The sequence below is a fragment of the Oncorhynchus gorbuscha genome, linkage group LG04 (genome assembly GCF_021184085.1).
Source record: "Oncorhynchus gorbuscha isolate QuinsamMale2020 ecotype Even-year linkage group LG04, OgorEven_v1.0, whole genome shotgun sequence".
Classification (NCBI taxonomy): Eukaryota; Metazoa; Chordata; class Actinopteri; order Salmoniformes; family Salmonidae; genus Oncorhynchus; species Oncorhynchus gorbuscha.
In genome coordinates, this window is record NC_060176.1 from 53,496,202 (window position 1) to 53,508,409 (window position 12,208).

General features: G+C 45.9%; 1 protein-coding gene across 12 annotated transcripts in view; it reads right to left on the bottom strand.

The window, feature by feature from the left end:
* The window catches only part of LOC124034279 (ankyrin-1-like), a 221,808-nt gene that overhangs the window by 53,956 nt on the left and 155,644 nt on the right, over window positions 1-12,208 (bottom strand). For 9 of the 12 annotated variants that reach the window (XM_046347252.1, XM_046347245.1, XM_046347244.1 and 6 more), the window contains exons 2-10: window positions 8,791-8,892; window positions 5,889-5,987; window positions 4,985-5,173; window positions 2,631-2,729; window positions 1,833-2,018; window positions 1,601-1,699; window positions 1,392-1,490; window positions 1,165-1,263; window positions 830-1,027 (exon numbers count right to left, since the gene is read on the bottom strand). In XM_046347252.1, coding sequence (XP_046203208.1) covers window positions 830-1,027; window positions 1,165-1,263; window positions 1,392-1,490; window positions 1,601-1,699; window positions 1,833-2,018; window positions 2,631-2,729; window positions 4,985-5,173; window positions 5,889-5,987; window positions 8,791-8,892 — 1,170 coding nt within the window. The remainder of the gene's footprint in view (window positions 1-829; window positions 1,028-1,164; window positions 1,264-1,391; window positions 1,491-1,600; window positions 1,700-1,832; window positions 2,019-2,630; window positions 2,730-4,984; window positions 5,174-5,888; window positions 5,988-8,790; window positions 8,893-12,208) is intronic. The other 3 variants (XM_046347247.1, XM_046347257.1, XM_046347248.1) reach the window with 2 other exon arrangements.

The window sequence follows — 12,208 nt, forward strand, 5'->3', positions numbered from 1 at the left end:
TCACAAGGTCCTTTACTGTTATTCTGGGATTGGTTTGCACTTTTCGCACTAAAGTACGTTCATCTCCTGAGCGGTATGACGGCTGTGTGGTCCCATGGTTTTTATACTTGCGTACTATTGTTTCTACAGATGAACGTGGTACCTTCAGGCATTTGGAAATTGCTCCCAATGATGAACCAGACTTGTGGAGGTCTACAATATTTTTTCTGAGGTCTTGGCTGATTTCTTTAGATTTTCCCATGATGTCAAGCAAAGAGGCACTGAGTTTGAAGGTAGGCCTTGAAATACATCCAGATGTACACCTCCAATTGACTCAAATGATGTCAATTAGCCTAACAGAAGCTTCTAAAGCCATGACATAATTTTCTGTAAGTTTCCAAGCTGTTTAAAGGCACAGTCAACTTAGTGTATGTAAACATCTGGCCCACTGGAATTGTGATACAGTGAATATGTCACGCCCTGACCTTAGAGAGCCGTTTTATTTCTCCATTTGGTTAGGTCAGGGTGTGAGTTGGGGTGGGCATTCTATGTTGTCTATTTCTTTGTTTTTGGCTGAGTATGGTTCCCAATCAGAGGCAGCTGTCTATCGTTGTCTCTGATTGGGAATCATACTTAGGCAGCCCTTTTTCCCACTTTTTTTTCACTTTTTGTGAAATAATCTGTCTGTAAACAATTGTTGGAAAAATGACTTGTGTCATGCACAAAGTAGATGTCCTAACTTGCCAAAACTATAGTTTGTTAACAAGAAATTTGTGGAGTGGTTAAAAAAACAAGTTTTTAAGTGTTGTAAACTTCTGACTTCAACTGTATGTAGGATTGTAGTACTGACCAGTGCACGGGAGTTGGGTTTGGCTCCTTTGTCCAGCAGCACTTTGGCCATGCGGTGGTGCCCACAGTGGGCCGCCACATGCAGGGGGGTCAGGTGGTCCAGTGTGATGTCATCAATTGCAGCATTGTATTGCATTAGTTGCCTCACACAGTCCATGTGGTCCCCCTGTGCTGACATGTGGATGGGAGACAGGCCGTTCTGTAGGAGAGTGGGGGGGAGAGAGAAAGAGAAACAGAGAGGGATGATGCAATCCATTACTTGTTGTGTTGTGTGCATGCAGAATTTGAGCACAACTGTCCAGGGATCAGGCATTGGTGGGTTAGCGTTAGGTATACCTTGGTCTTGGCCTGGATGGGAGCCCCTTGGTCCAACAGGATCTCAATGATCCTCACGTGTCCATTCCTGGCTGCACAGTGCAGTGGAGTCAACTCATCCTGGAGCGAGAGAGAGAGAGAGAGAGGACAGTTAACCACTGGTCTAGAGCAATATAGTATCTTTTGTGTAACAGGACAGGACGTGACACTAGAGACTAGAGAGAGACAAAGGGGATGCAGTGCAGTACCTTGGTCTTGGCATCAATCTGTGCCCCTCGGTCCAGCAGGAGTCGTACCATGATCACATTCCCCCTCCTGGATGCGATGTGCAAAGGTGTGATGCCATTCTAGAGAGAATTACAGAGGAGATAAGCAGTAAGACCAGAAAGAGACCCGTTGAGGGACTGGTAACAATACAATGTGTCAGTGATGCTAGGGCAGAGGGGAACAGACTTACCTTAGGGGTGAAGTTGACATTGGCTCCTCTGTTGAGCAACAGTTGGGCTACGCTCAGGTTCTCGTAGTGTGCAGCGATATGAAGCGGTGTGAAGCCTGTCTGTAGGGACACACAGGGGAGCAGAGCTCTTATACTGAAGGCCTTAATGTGTTCTAATTTGAAAGTATCGTCTCCTCCACTCGCTCTGGGACACACTAAACTAAGTGAAGACAAACACACAGTGAGTACCTACCTTGCTCAGGACGTCTGCGTTGGGGTCGTTCTGTAGAAGCACAGCAGCTGTGCGCGTGTCATCGTTCCGCGCTGCTATGTGCAGCGCTGGGAGGCGAACTTTGCCCTTGGTGCCGTAATTGATGAGCAGGGCCACAACGTTCTCATGTCCCTGCTGAAGAGCCACGGCGAGAGGGGTAAAGCCATCCTGAAAGAGGAGAGAGAAGCGGAGACAGAGGCGAAGAAAGGTTTAGTGACCCAGAGAGACAGATGGGGAAGGGAAGGACAGTGAGAGTTAAAAGGATTGATAAGCGATACAGGGAATAGTACAGGAGGTGTGTTGTAAAGTTCGAAAATGAATAATTTCCTGCTTAAACCTTCCTGAAAAACCTGGGAATTTGGTGAAAGTTTTTTTTTTGTGCAACCCTTTTTAACCCCTTTTTCTCCCCAATTGGTAGTTACAGTCTTGTCCTATTGCTGCAACTCCCCTACGTACTCGGAGAGGTGAAGGTCGAGAACCATTCGTCCTCCAAAACATGGTATACCTCAGCTTACTGGCGCCCAGCCCGCCACAAGGAGTCACTGGAGTCTGATGGAACAAGGAAATCCTGGCGGGCCACACCCTCCCCTAACCCTGACGACGCTGAGCCAATTGTGCGCCGCCTCATGGGTCTCCCGGTCACGTCCAGCTGTCATACAGCCTGGGATCAAACCCGGGGCTGTAATGACGCCTCAAGTACTGTGATGTAGTACCTTAGAACCCTGCACCATTCGGGAGGCCCTGCATTTTGCAACCCTGAATCTGCTGATTGGCTGTTACCTCAGTAGGAATGCTTTGATTGGCCCCGTTCTCCAAAAGGAACTTCACAACTTCTAGATGATTCTCTTGTGCGGCCATGTAGAGCGGAGTGAAGCCCTTCTGTTACAGACAGACACACACATGGACACATACACACAGGAAGGAGCACAACACAGCAGCACACACACACACACACACACACACACACACACACACACACACACACACACACACACACACACACACACACACACACACACACACACACACACACACACACACACACACACACACACACACACACACACACACACACACACACACACACACACACACACACACACACACACACAGAGAGGAAACACAAGCACAAAGAAAGACAAGAAGGCAGACAGATATTAACAGAGTTGCATTTAGCTAATACACTTTTAGAAAAGAGGGTTCCATAAGGGGTCTTCGGCTGTCTCCATAGGAGAACCCTTTTTGGTTCCATCTTTTGGGTTCTACCTGGAACCAAAAGGGTTCTACGTGGAACCAAAAAGGGTTCTGCAAAGGGTTTTCCTACGGGGAACCCTTTTAGGTTAGCGAGAGCACCTTTTTTCTAAGAGTGTACGATGGCCTGACATCATGTTTCAATCGGGAGTTGGGCCAAATGCAGGAGCTTATGCACACCCAAAAATGTTAGTAGAGGTGCTGACTCACGGAATAGTAAACTGAAACTGTGTAAAAATAAAGAATGTTGCGCACTATAAATGCTCCCAACAAATTCATGAGCATATATACAGTAGAGTGTGCGACTTTCTTTCTTTCTTTCTTTCTTTCTTTCTTTCTTTCTTTCTTTCTTTCTTTCTTTCTTTCTTTCTTTCTACTCAATCAGGGTTGGGGTCAATTCTGAATTGTATTGAAAATAGCTCTCTTTAATTAGGGATCCTAGCGCCAAAGGTGCTAGAAGTGTTCTTCTTTCCTTTTGGTCAATATCTCAACAACACATGGGTAAAACGTTGTAGAATTTGGTAGTATGGTAGAACCCATCATGCGCACCTATGATGCACTCATTGGCCCCTAGGTAATGTAGCACTACAGTTAATTTAAAACCATGCACACATTCAAAACACATTCAAAACATTTGCCCAAACTATCAAATCCAACTCGTACAGGTAATTGACAACATGACCCTGAAGATATGTACGAAGTTCAGTGTTGATATGTGAAAAATAACATGGAAAACACAGGTCATGTGACTTTGACCAAAAAGTGCTAGTGTAATGCTAATGCTAATGCTAATGCTAAAATGATTTAACATTTCTTCTTCACATGAACCACAACTCTGATTCACTGAATATTTGATATGTAGAATCTCCGAACTCGTCCCTAGCTAAATTGCTAAGGAAAATGTGTTGTGGTTAAAGATGGCCTTTACTGAGGCGCTACTGTGAACTGAAGGCTATAGCTATTGAACTCTAGGACTTAGGGGAATGGAATTTGGTAAACATGAAGTTGGAAGGGACAGTAGTCTCTGGCAGTAGCATGGTAGCATGTAGTAGACATACTTCATCACGTATTATAGGTAGAGTCGTGCAATTTGGAAAACATGCAATTGATAAACATGCTTAAAGGTATGGCCTTTGCCCATTTCATTGCCAGAGTGCCCGACGAGTGACCAAGAGGTGCTATTTTTATTACTCAGACCCTGTTAATGCTGCTCTCAGTGCTGCTCACAGCAATACTTGAATTTGAATTGAATTGGGCGCATCCCACAGGAAGCAGAAATTGCATTGAATTTGAAATAGATTAAGTACAATTGAAGGAAATTCAATGAAATTCAAATAGCTACAATTCACTATACAAATATTTATTTTGACATCTTGTATGGTACAGTACTACACTATGTATAACATAATGAAAAAATACATTTTTAAGTTGAAGTTTTAAATAATTACAGTGGCCTGGAAATATTCTAAGATCATTTTGTAGGTTGTCTGTAATAATTCATAATTTATTTACATGTTATTAACTATCTGGGGGGGGGGATAAATGTCCCATTAGTTCCAATACTCCAGAATGTAAGGGAACTATCTAACATTTCATGACAAAAATACAAATCAAGATGCTGATGACAAATGTCAGTTATAATCAAGCTTATGTTGAAATGGTATCTTTATTCCTTTTAGTAATAACTGGCAGATGTGGCAAAGGAATGAGATGTTCATGTTTCATGTCTCAGTTCAATTTCTTTGAATTAAATTATACCTCCTTTAATTCAAATTCAAATTTCAATTCATGGGTTGAATCAAAATACATTCCGAAATTCAGACCCCAAACCCTGAGTTCCATGCAGTATAATGCAGCATAACTGTATTATAACTGTATCTAACTGTATGTGTATCCGTTGTGGCTGGTGGCTCTTCTGCAGGGGGTCCTGCCAGTGGGGCCGGGGTCTCTTCTGACACTGGTGGGGGTCTCACCTGGGACTGGGCATTGATGTTGGCCCCGTAATTTACCAGCTCTGCCACCACTTGTTCCTGCCCAGCCAGGGCAGCAATGTGCAGAGCTGTGTTGCCTTTCTGTGGAGGCACAGGACAAGAGAAGACATGAGACATAATGTTTGTGTGAAAGCATCTAAAGTAGTGTAGCACTTGTAAATAGTAGTACGCTGTAATACCGTAAAACTTCAATTCATAGCCCAGGTGTTTATTTGCTTAAATCACTGAACACAACAGGCTAGGCGTCGATTTCCTTAATGCACACAGCTTTTGCTCATTTGCAAAGTTAATTGTTTTAATTCTAGCAATCTAATCAATTTCTTAATTTCCTGCAGTAATGTGTTCTCATTTACACACTGTGTCACATTTCCTTTGTCTTACTATACCTTTATTTAGGAAAAAATATTTATTTGACAGAATAATTATTCTCCTCTTTAAACTGTGCCTTTTCACCAGGTCGAGGTCTGTTAGCAGTCACTGGTTAGCAGTTTCTTACTGGCGATATAAACGGATGATTGCCATAATTATTTTATTAAATTAAATCTTCTAAACAATTCATGGTAATTCACGGTAACCTCGTAAACACTTCATTTAGACCCAGCATTTATTTGAAAAAGCCGTTGATTTGCTGAACTGAATGCTGTTGCCCGGCTAAGGGACAAGCGGCTATTTGAGACTCAGCGTTTGATTGAAGTCTTACGGTAAGTAGAATCATTTGAGTATGCAGTATATTGTACTTTGGTGGTGGCATAAGCTTTGTGGAGTACATGAGTGGTGCAGGAGGTTGACTGAGTACCTTAGTCTGGGTTTCCACATCGATGCCTCCATGTAGTAACTCCAGCACCATTTTAACGTGGCCTTCTTTAGAGGCCAGATGCAACCCGTTCAGCCCGTTCTGAGGGAGGAGAGAGAGAAGAGGAGACCTCACACTGTAGGGTCCCTAACACACACTGCATACACTACACACACACACTACACACATAGCACACACAGAACTAAAAAACACAGACATGTGGGCCTCCATCACACACTCCGCTCTCACACACCATAATAACAGCAACAAGTCAGAACCCACACACTGAACACAATCTCACACAGCACCCTGAGACACACCAAAGGATCAGATCCCCAGACAAACACTGCTCTGCTTATTATACAGCTCTTCCTAGATGTATAAAATGCAAAAGTATGTAACTGTAGTGTAGTCCAACTGTAGTGTATGTTCAGGATAAACAGCCTCTACACATACAGTATCTACTAGAGATTAACAGTGCTCAGTTAGCAATAACGGTGGCCGGAATTATGATGATGATGATGATGATGATGATGGTGAGGAGGAGGAGGAAGAGGATGGGAGGGGGATGGCAGGCCGGTGGTCTCGGGGATGGGAAGAATACGAGCTATGTGAGATAGGTCTGACCTCACACAGCCTTCCTTCAGTGACACAGGACATGTGAGGTTGGACCTTTCCCACACCACTGATATTAATCCTCTGAGTGGAGAGACCACAGCACACCATCACTCTACTGCAGACTGGAGGGGGAGGGAGGGGGGAGGGGGGGGGTAGAAGCAGAGATGGGAAATGGAGCATGAGGGATAAAGAGAATGACAAAGGAGGGGAAAAAACAAGTAGAAGGCGTAAGAGAGAAATAACTTGAGGGGTTATGAGGGTGTGAGGGGAGGAGGGTTGAAGAGGAAGGGGGGGGGGGGGGGGTAGGGAAGGAGGGTAAGGAGAGAGGCAGTGCAGTTGGGTGGCCGGTGAGCTAGCCCATGGCAGACGTATCTACTCAGACTGGGTACAAGAGACACGACTGCCACAGCCAAGCCTCCACCTAACCTCCATCAGAATGACACCTCACTCTGCACAACAACAAATACAGCAACAACAACACACTGGGAGACACTCACACTCACACTCACACACAACACATAACCAATATCACTTCCAATTTCACAACCACACTCAACACACTTGAGACAATTCCAAAACACTAATACAGACTTGGCTTGAAATGACACACATTGCATTATACATGATTTGAAGGAAAATGGCTTTCAATGGTAACCTGAGACTGCAGATCAAATGTACTGGATATGGCTGTAGGGTTCCTGTTTGTCCACAGGGTGTCTCTCTTCAGCAGCCTGAGGTCTTCACACCTACTTTTATGCATGTACTGAATCCTATGTTCGTTATGAGCGTTTAACCTGGGAATGTGTTTGATGCTAATCTTGATTGTAGCATTAGCGCTGGCAGCATTATAGTACAGAGGTAGAGTGTTTAGCAAACCATGGCTAAGCTGGCCTAATGAACTGGCCTAATGAGCTGGCCTAACGAGCTGTAGAATCACACACACACACTGCTTCCCTGTTTGTATGGCCTATAGGCAACCTCACCCCTCTCACGGCATAGTTGTCTCTGGTCACCATGGGAGCAGCCATCAGGGTAAAGCAGGCAGGATGGAGGAGATGGGCCTGAGGAGTAAACCCTACCCTATTTAACACCTTCCCCCAAATCCCCCTCTTCCTTACCTGTCACCTACAGCAGAGAGACTGGCTACCTGGGCCTCAAAACACACACGCACGCACGCACACACACACACATAACTACACACAGTAATTCACATTCAGGACAAACAATGGTATACAGTACACACAGTCAGGGACAATCCACACAGCAGGTATTGGAGCAGAACAGAATACCCTGTACACTTGGAGTTGGACCCTGAGCCAAGAAAGATATTCTGCTGGCTGATATCACATCAAACACATTCCAAGCCAAGAGAGAGACGATGGGCGAGTCCAAAATGGAACCCTAATCTCTATGTAGTGCTATAGGCCCTGGTCGGAAGTAGTGCATTTTGTAGGGAAATATGACATTTACCTGACACTCTTATCCAGAGCGACTTACAGGAGCAATACACACAATTCTAAGTAAAGGAATGGAGTTAAGAATAGCTAAATATATGGACGAGTAATGTCAGAGCGGCATAGACTAAGATACAGTAGACTGACTAGATTTAGAGTTGCACTGCATTGGATGATAAAAAAAACATGAATGTTTAAAATCTTTTTTCCTCTCTCTCTTGCCATTTCCTGCTCTTCCATGTTTTCTCTTTCCCTCTATCCATTCCTGCTCTCCCTTCATAACACTGCATCTGAACTTTGCTGACAAGACTCTTCCTGTGTGTGTGTGTGTGTGTGTGTGTGTGTGTGTGTGTGTGTGTGTGTGTGTGTGTGTGTGTGTGTGTGTGTGTGTGTGTGTGTGTGTGTGTGTGTGTGTGTGTGTGTGTGTGTGTGTGTGTGTGTGTGTGTGTGTGTGTGTGTGTGTGTGTGTGTGTGTGTGTGTGTGTGTGTGTGTGTGCTGTCGTTTTGACATGGTCTGAAAGATGACTCACCCCTTTTGATCTAATGTGCCTATACAGTTTCTACTTGTTTTCATACTTTTATTCATGCATTATTCTAGCGCTGCAGTATGATGACCCAACATTGTGAAATACTAGTTCCACAGCCAACGGAAATGGACAAATGAAATGAAAGAGTGTAGTAAATCAGTTCCATTAGCTGATTGAGACTTTTACAAACAGGAAGGCTTTGATTGATCCTGGTGAATCCAAAATGAATCGCAGAGTTTGGAGACATGTATTAATGCACTCTCCACAAGCATTTTGATTGGCCACCGGGCCTTGCAGCTCTCTCACCTGATTGGCTGTGTTGATGTCTATGCCATTCTTTATATGGTCGAGGGCCTTGTCCATGTTACCAGAACGAGCCGCCCGCAGAAAACTAGTGACAGCATCAGCCTGAGGGAGAGAAAGGGGAGAGATAGAGGGGGGTGAAGAGAGGCACATAGAGTGGGTGAAGGAGAGATAGGTGTAAGGGAAGACAGAGGGAGAAGGAGAGATAGGTGTAAGGGAAGACAACGGGAGAAGGAAAGATAGGTGTCAGGGAAGAGAGAGGGAGAAGGAGAGATAGGTATAAGGGAAGACAGAGGGAGATGGAGAGATAGGTGTAAGGGAAGACAGAGGGAGATGGAGAGATAGGTGTAAGGGAAGACAGAGAGAGATGGAGAGATAGGTGTAAGGAAAGACAGAGGGAGATGGAGAGATAGGTGTAAGGGAAGACAGAGGGAGATGGAGAGATATTTATATTATTGTCAGAAACCTTCATTCAAATCAAAACCATACAAGGTCAAAATACATACAGACAGTACAAGACTATAAATGCTATCGAACAGGATAGGACAGTTGGGCCAGCCCCCTCCCGTTGGCCAATCAGAAGCAGGCCTGGCAAGCTGGGGACCCTAAAGGATGGGGTGCAGGTGATTTTCATCCACATAAAGACAGACAGAGCCTCTGTCCCAGGCTCCATTCCCGTCCCCCTGAATCAACTGCGTCCCAAATGGCACCCTACAGTATTCCCTACATAGGTTTCTGGTCAAAAATAGGGAATGGCGTGCCTTTTAGGATGCAAACCTTTAGCCTCGTTCTGAGCCTCTCACATCTGAGATTTGCTTTACCTCCTCACATACAGTAAGTGATGAGACCAGGGGACACACTGGTGTTCTGGTGTGTGTCTGCTCTGCCCACTGGTCTGGCTGGCAGTCTGGCTGGTGTTCTGGTGTGTGTCTGTTCTGCCTAGTGGTCTGGATGGCAGTCTGGCTGGTGTTCTGAGGTGGTAGGGTGTGTGTCTGTTCTGCCTAGTGGTCTGGATGGCAGTCTGGCTGGTGTTCTGAGGTGGTAGGGTGTGTGTCTGTTCTGCCTAGTGGTCTAGATGGCAGTCTGGCTGGTGTTCTGAGGTGGTAGGGTGTGTGTCTGTTCTGCCCAGTGGTCTGGATGGCAGTCTGGCTGGTGTTCTGGGATGGTAGGGTGTGTGTTTAGTGAATTCCCTGGCTCATGGTCTAACACATGATGTGGCCCTGTTTTAGTCTCTGTTTTGTTTGTGTCTGGGGGCTTCATGCCTCTCTCAGACAGGGGTGCTGAAACAGGATCACTCATGCGGCATGAGAGAGAGAGAGGGAGAGACAGAGAGAGAGAGAGAAGGGGAGAGAGAGAGATGAGGAGAGAAAAGGGGGTAGAGATAGAGAGAGAGAGGGACATGAGGAGAGGGATATGGGGAGAGGGGAAGAGAGATAAGGAGAGAGAGGAAGATGAGGAGAGAAAAGGGGGTAGAGATAGAGAGAGAGGGACATGAGGAGAGGGACATGGGGAGAGGGGAAGAGAGATAAGGAGAGAGAGGGAGATGAGGAGAGAGAACGAGAGACGGAGATGAGGAGAGAGAACGAGAGGGAGAGTGGGAGATGGGGAGAGAGAATGAGAGGGAGATGAGGAGAGAGTAGAGAGAGAACGAGAGGGAGAGTGGGAGATGGGGAGAGAGAACGAGAGGGAGACGAGGAGAGAGTGGGAGATGGGGAGAGAGAACGAGAGTCAGATGAGGAGAGAGTGGGAGATGGGGAGAGAACGAGAGGGATATGAGGAGAGAGGTAGGGAGAGAGAGAGAGAGGGAGAGTGGGAGATGGGGAGAGAGAATGAGAGTCAGATGAGGAGAGAGTGGGAGATGGGGAGAGAGAACGAGAGTCAGATGAGGAGAGAATGGGTGATGGGGAGAGAGAACGAGAGTCAGATGAGGAGAGAGTGGGAGATGGGGAGAGAGAACGAGAGTCAGATGAGGATAGAGTGGGAGATGGGGAGAGAGAACGAGAGTCAGATGAGGAGAGAGTGGGAGATGGGGAGAGAGAACGAGAGTCAGATGAGGATAGAGTGGGAGATGGGGAGAGAGAAGGGGGGAAGAGTTGAATGAGGGAGGGAGAGGATCTACTGCGGCAAACCCTCCTTCCCCCACCATTAGTCTACAGTATATATTGCTATCAATTATTCCCACACTCCTCAGGACTCATTTGCTCAATGTCTAGGTTGTCACATGTGGTATCACTCCGTCTGTCTAGGTCATTACATGTGGTATCACTCCGTCTGTCTAGGTCATTACATGTGGTATCACTCCGTCTGTCTAGGTCATTACATGTGGTATCACTCCGTCTGTCTAGGTCATTACATGTGGTATCACTCCGTCTGTCTAGGTCGTTACATGTGGTATCACTCCGTCTGTCTAGGTCGTTACATGTGGTATCACTCCGTCTGTCTAGGTCGTTACATGTGGTATCACTCCGTCTGTCTAGGTCGTTACATGTGGTATCACTCCGTCTGTCTAGGTCGTTACATGTGGTATCACTCCGTCTGTCTAGGTCGTTACATGTGGTATCACTCCGTCTGTCTAGGTCGTTACATGTGGTATCACTCCGTCTGTCTAGGTCGTTACATGTGGTATCACTCCGTCTGTCTAGGTCGTTACATGTGGTATCACTCCGTCTGTCTAGGTCATTACATGTGGTATCACTCCGTCTGTCTAGGTCATTACATGTGGTATCACTCCGTCTGTCTAGGTCGTTACATGTGGTATCACTCCGTCTGTCTAGGTCATTACATGTGGTATCACTCCGTCTGTCTAGGTCGTTACATGTGGTATCACTCCGTCTGTCTAGGTCGTTACATGTGGTATCACTCCGTCTGTCTAGGTCGTTACATGTGGTATCACTCCGTCTGTCTAGGTCATTACATGTGGTATCACTCCGTCTGTCTAGGTCATTACATGTGGTATCACTCCGTCTGTCTAGGTCGTTGCATGTGGTATCACTCCGTCTGTCTAGGTCGTTACATGTGGTATCACTCCGTCTGTCTAGCTGTCCAGCTCTCATTCTCCTTCGCTCATCCCTATTTTTCTCTCTGGTTTCTGACCAAAGCATGGCCAGGGATGAATTAATGTGAATAAGATCGGGAGCAACCATCATTACCCTTTTTGTGATATCCCAAGTCCCGGCCACCTACAGAATTACAAACACACACAAAAACATACACACTGCACACATTGGTTAGGCTTAGAAATTAAAATACATACCCACCCAAGCAAGTGCGACCACACATAGTGACTCAAAAATGTGTTCAACACAAGTACACAACACACACTGCCACAGTGACATTGGCCCCCATTCAGTAGTGACTGGAAACGACCCTCCTTTGAGACAGTGGTAACAGAGAGAATGAGGACCCACATGCCCAAGCCGTG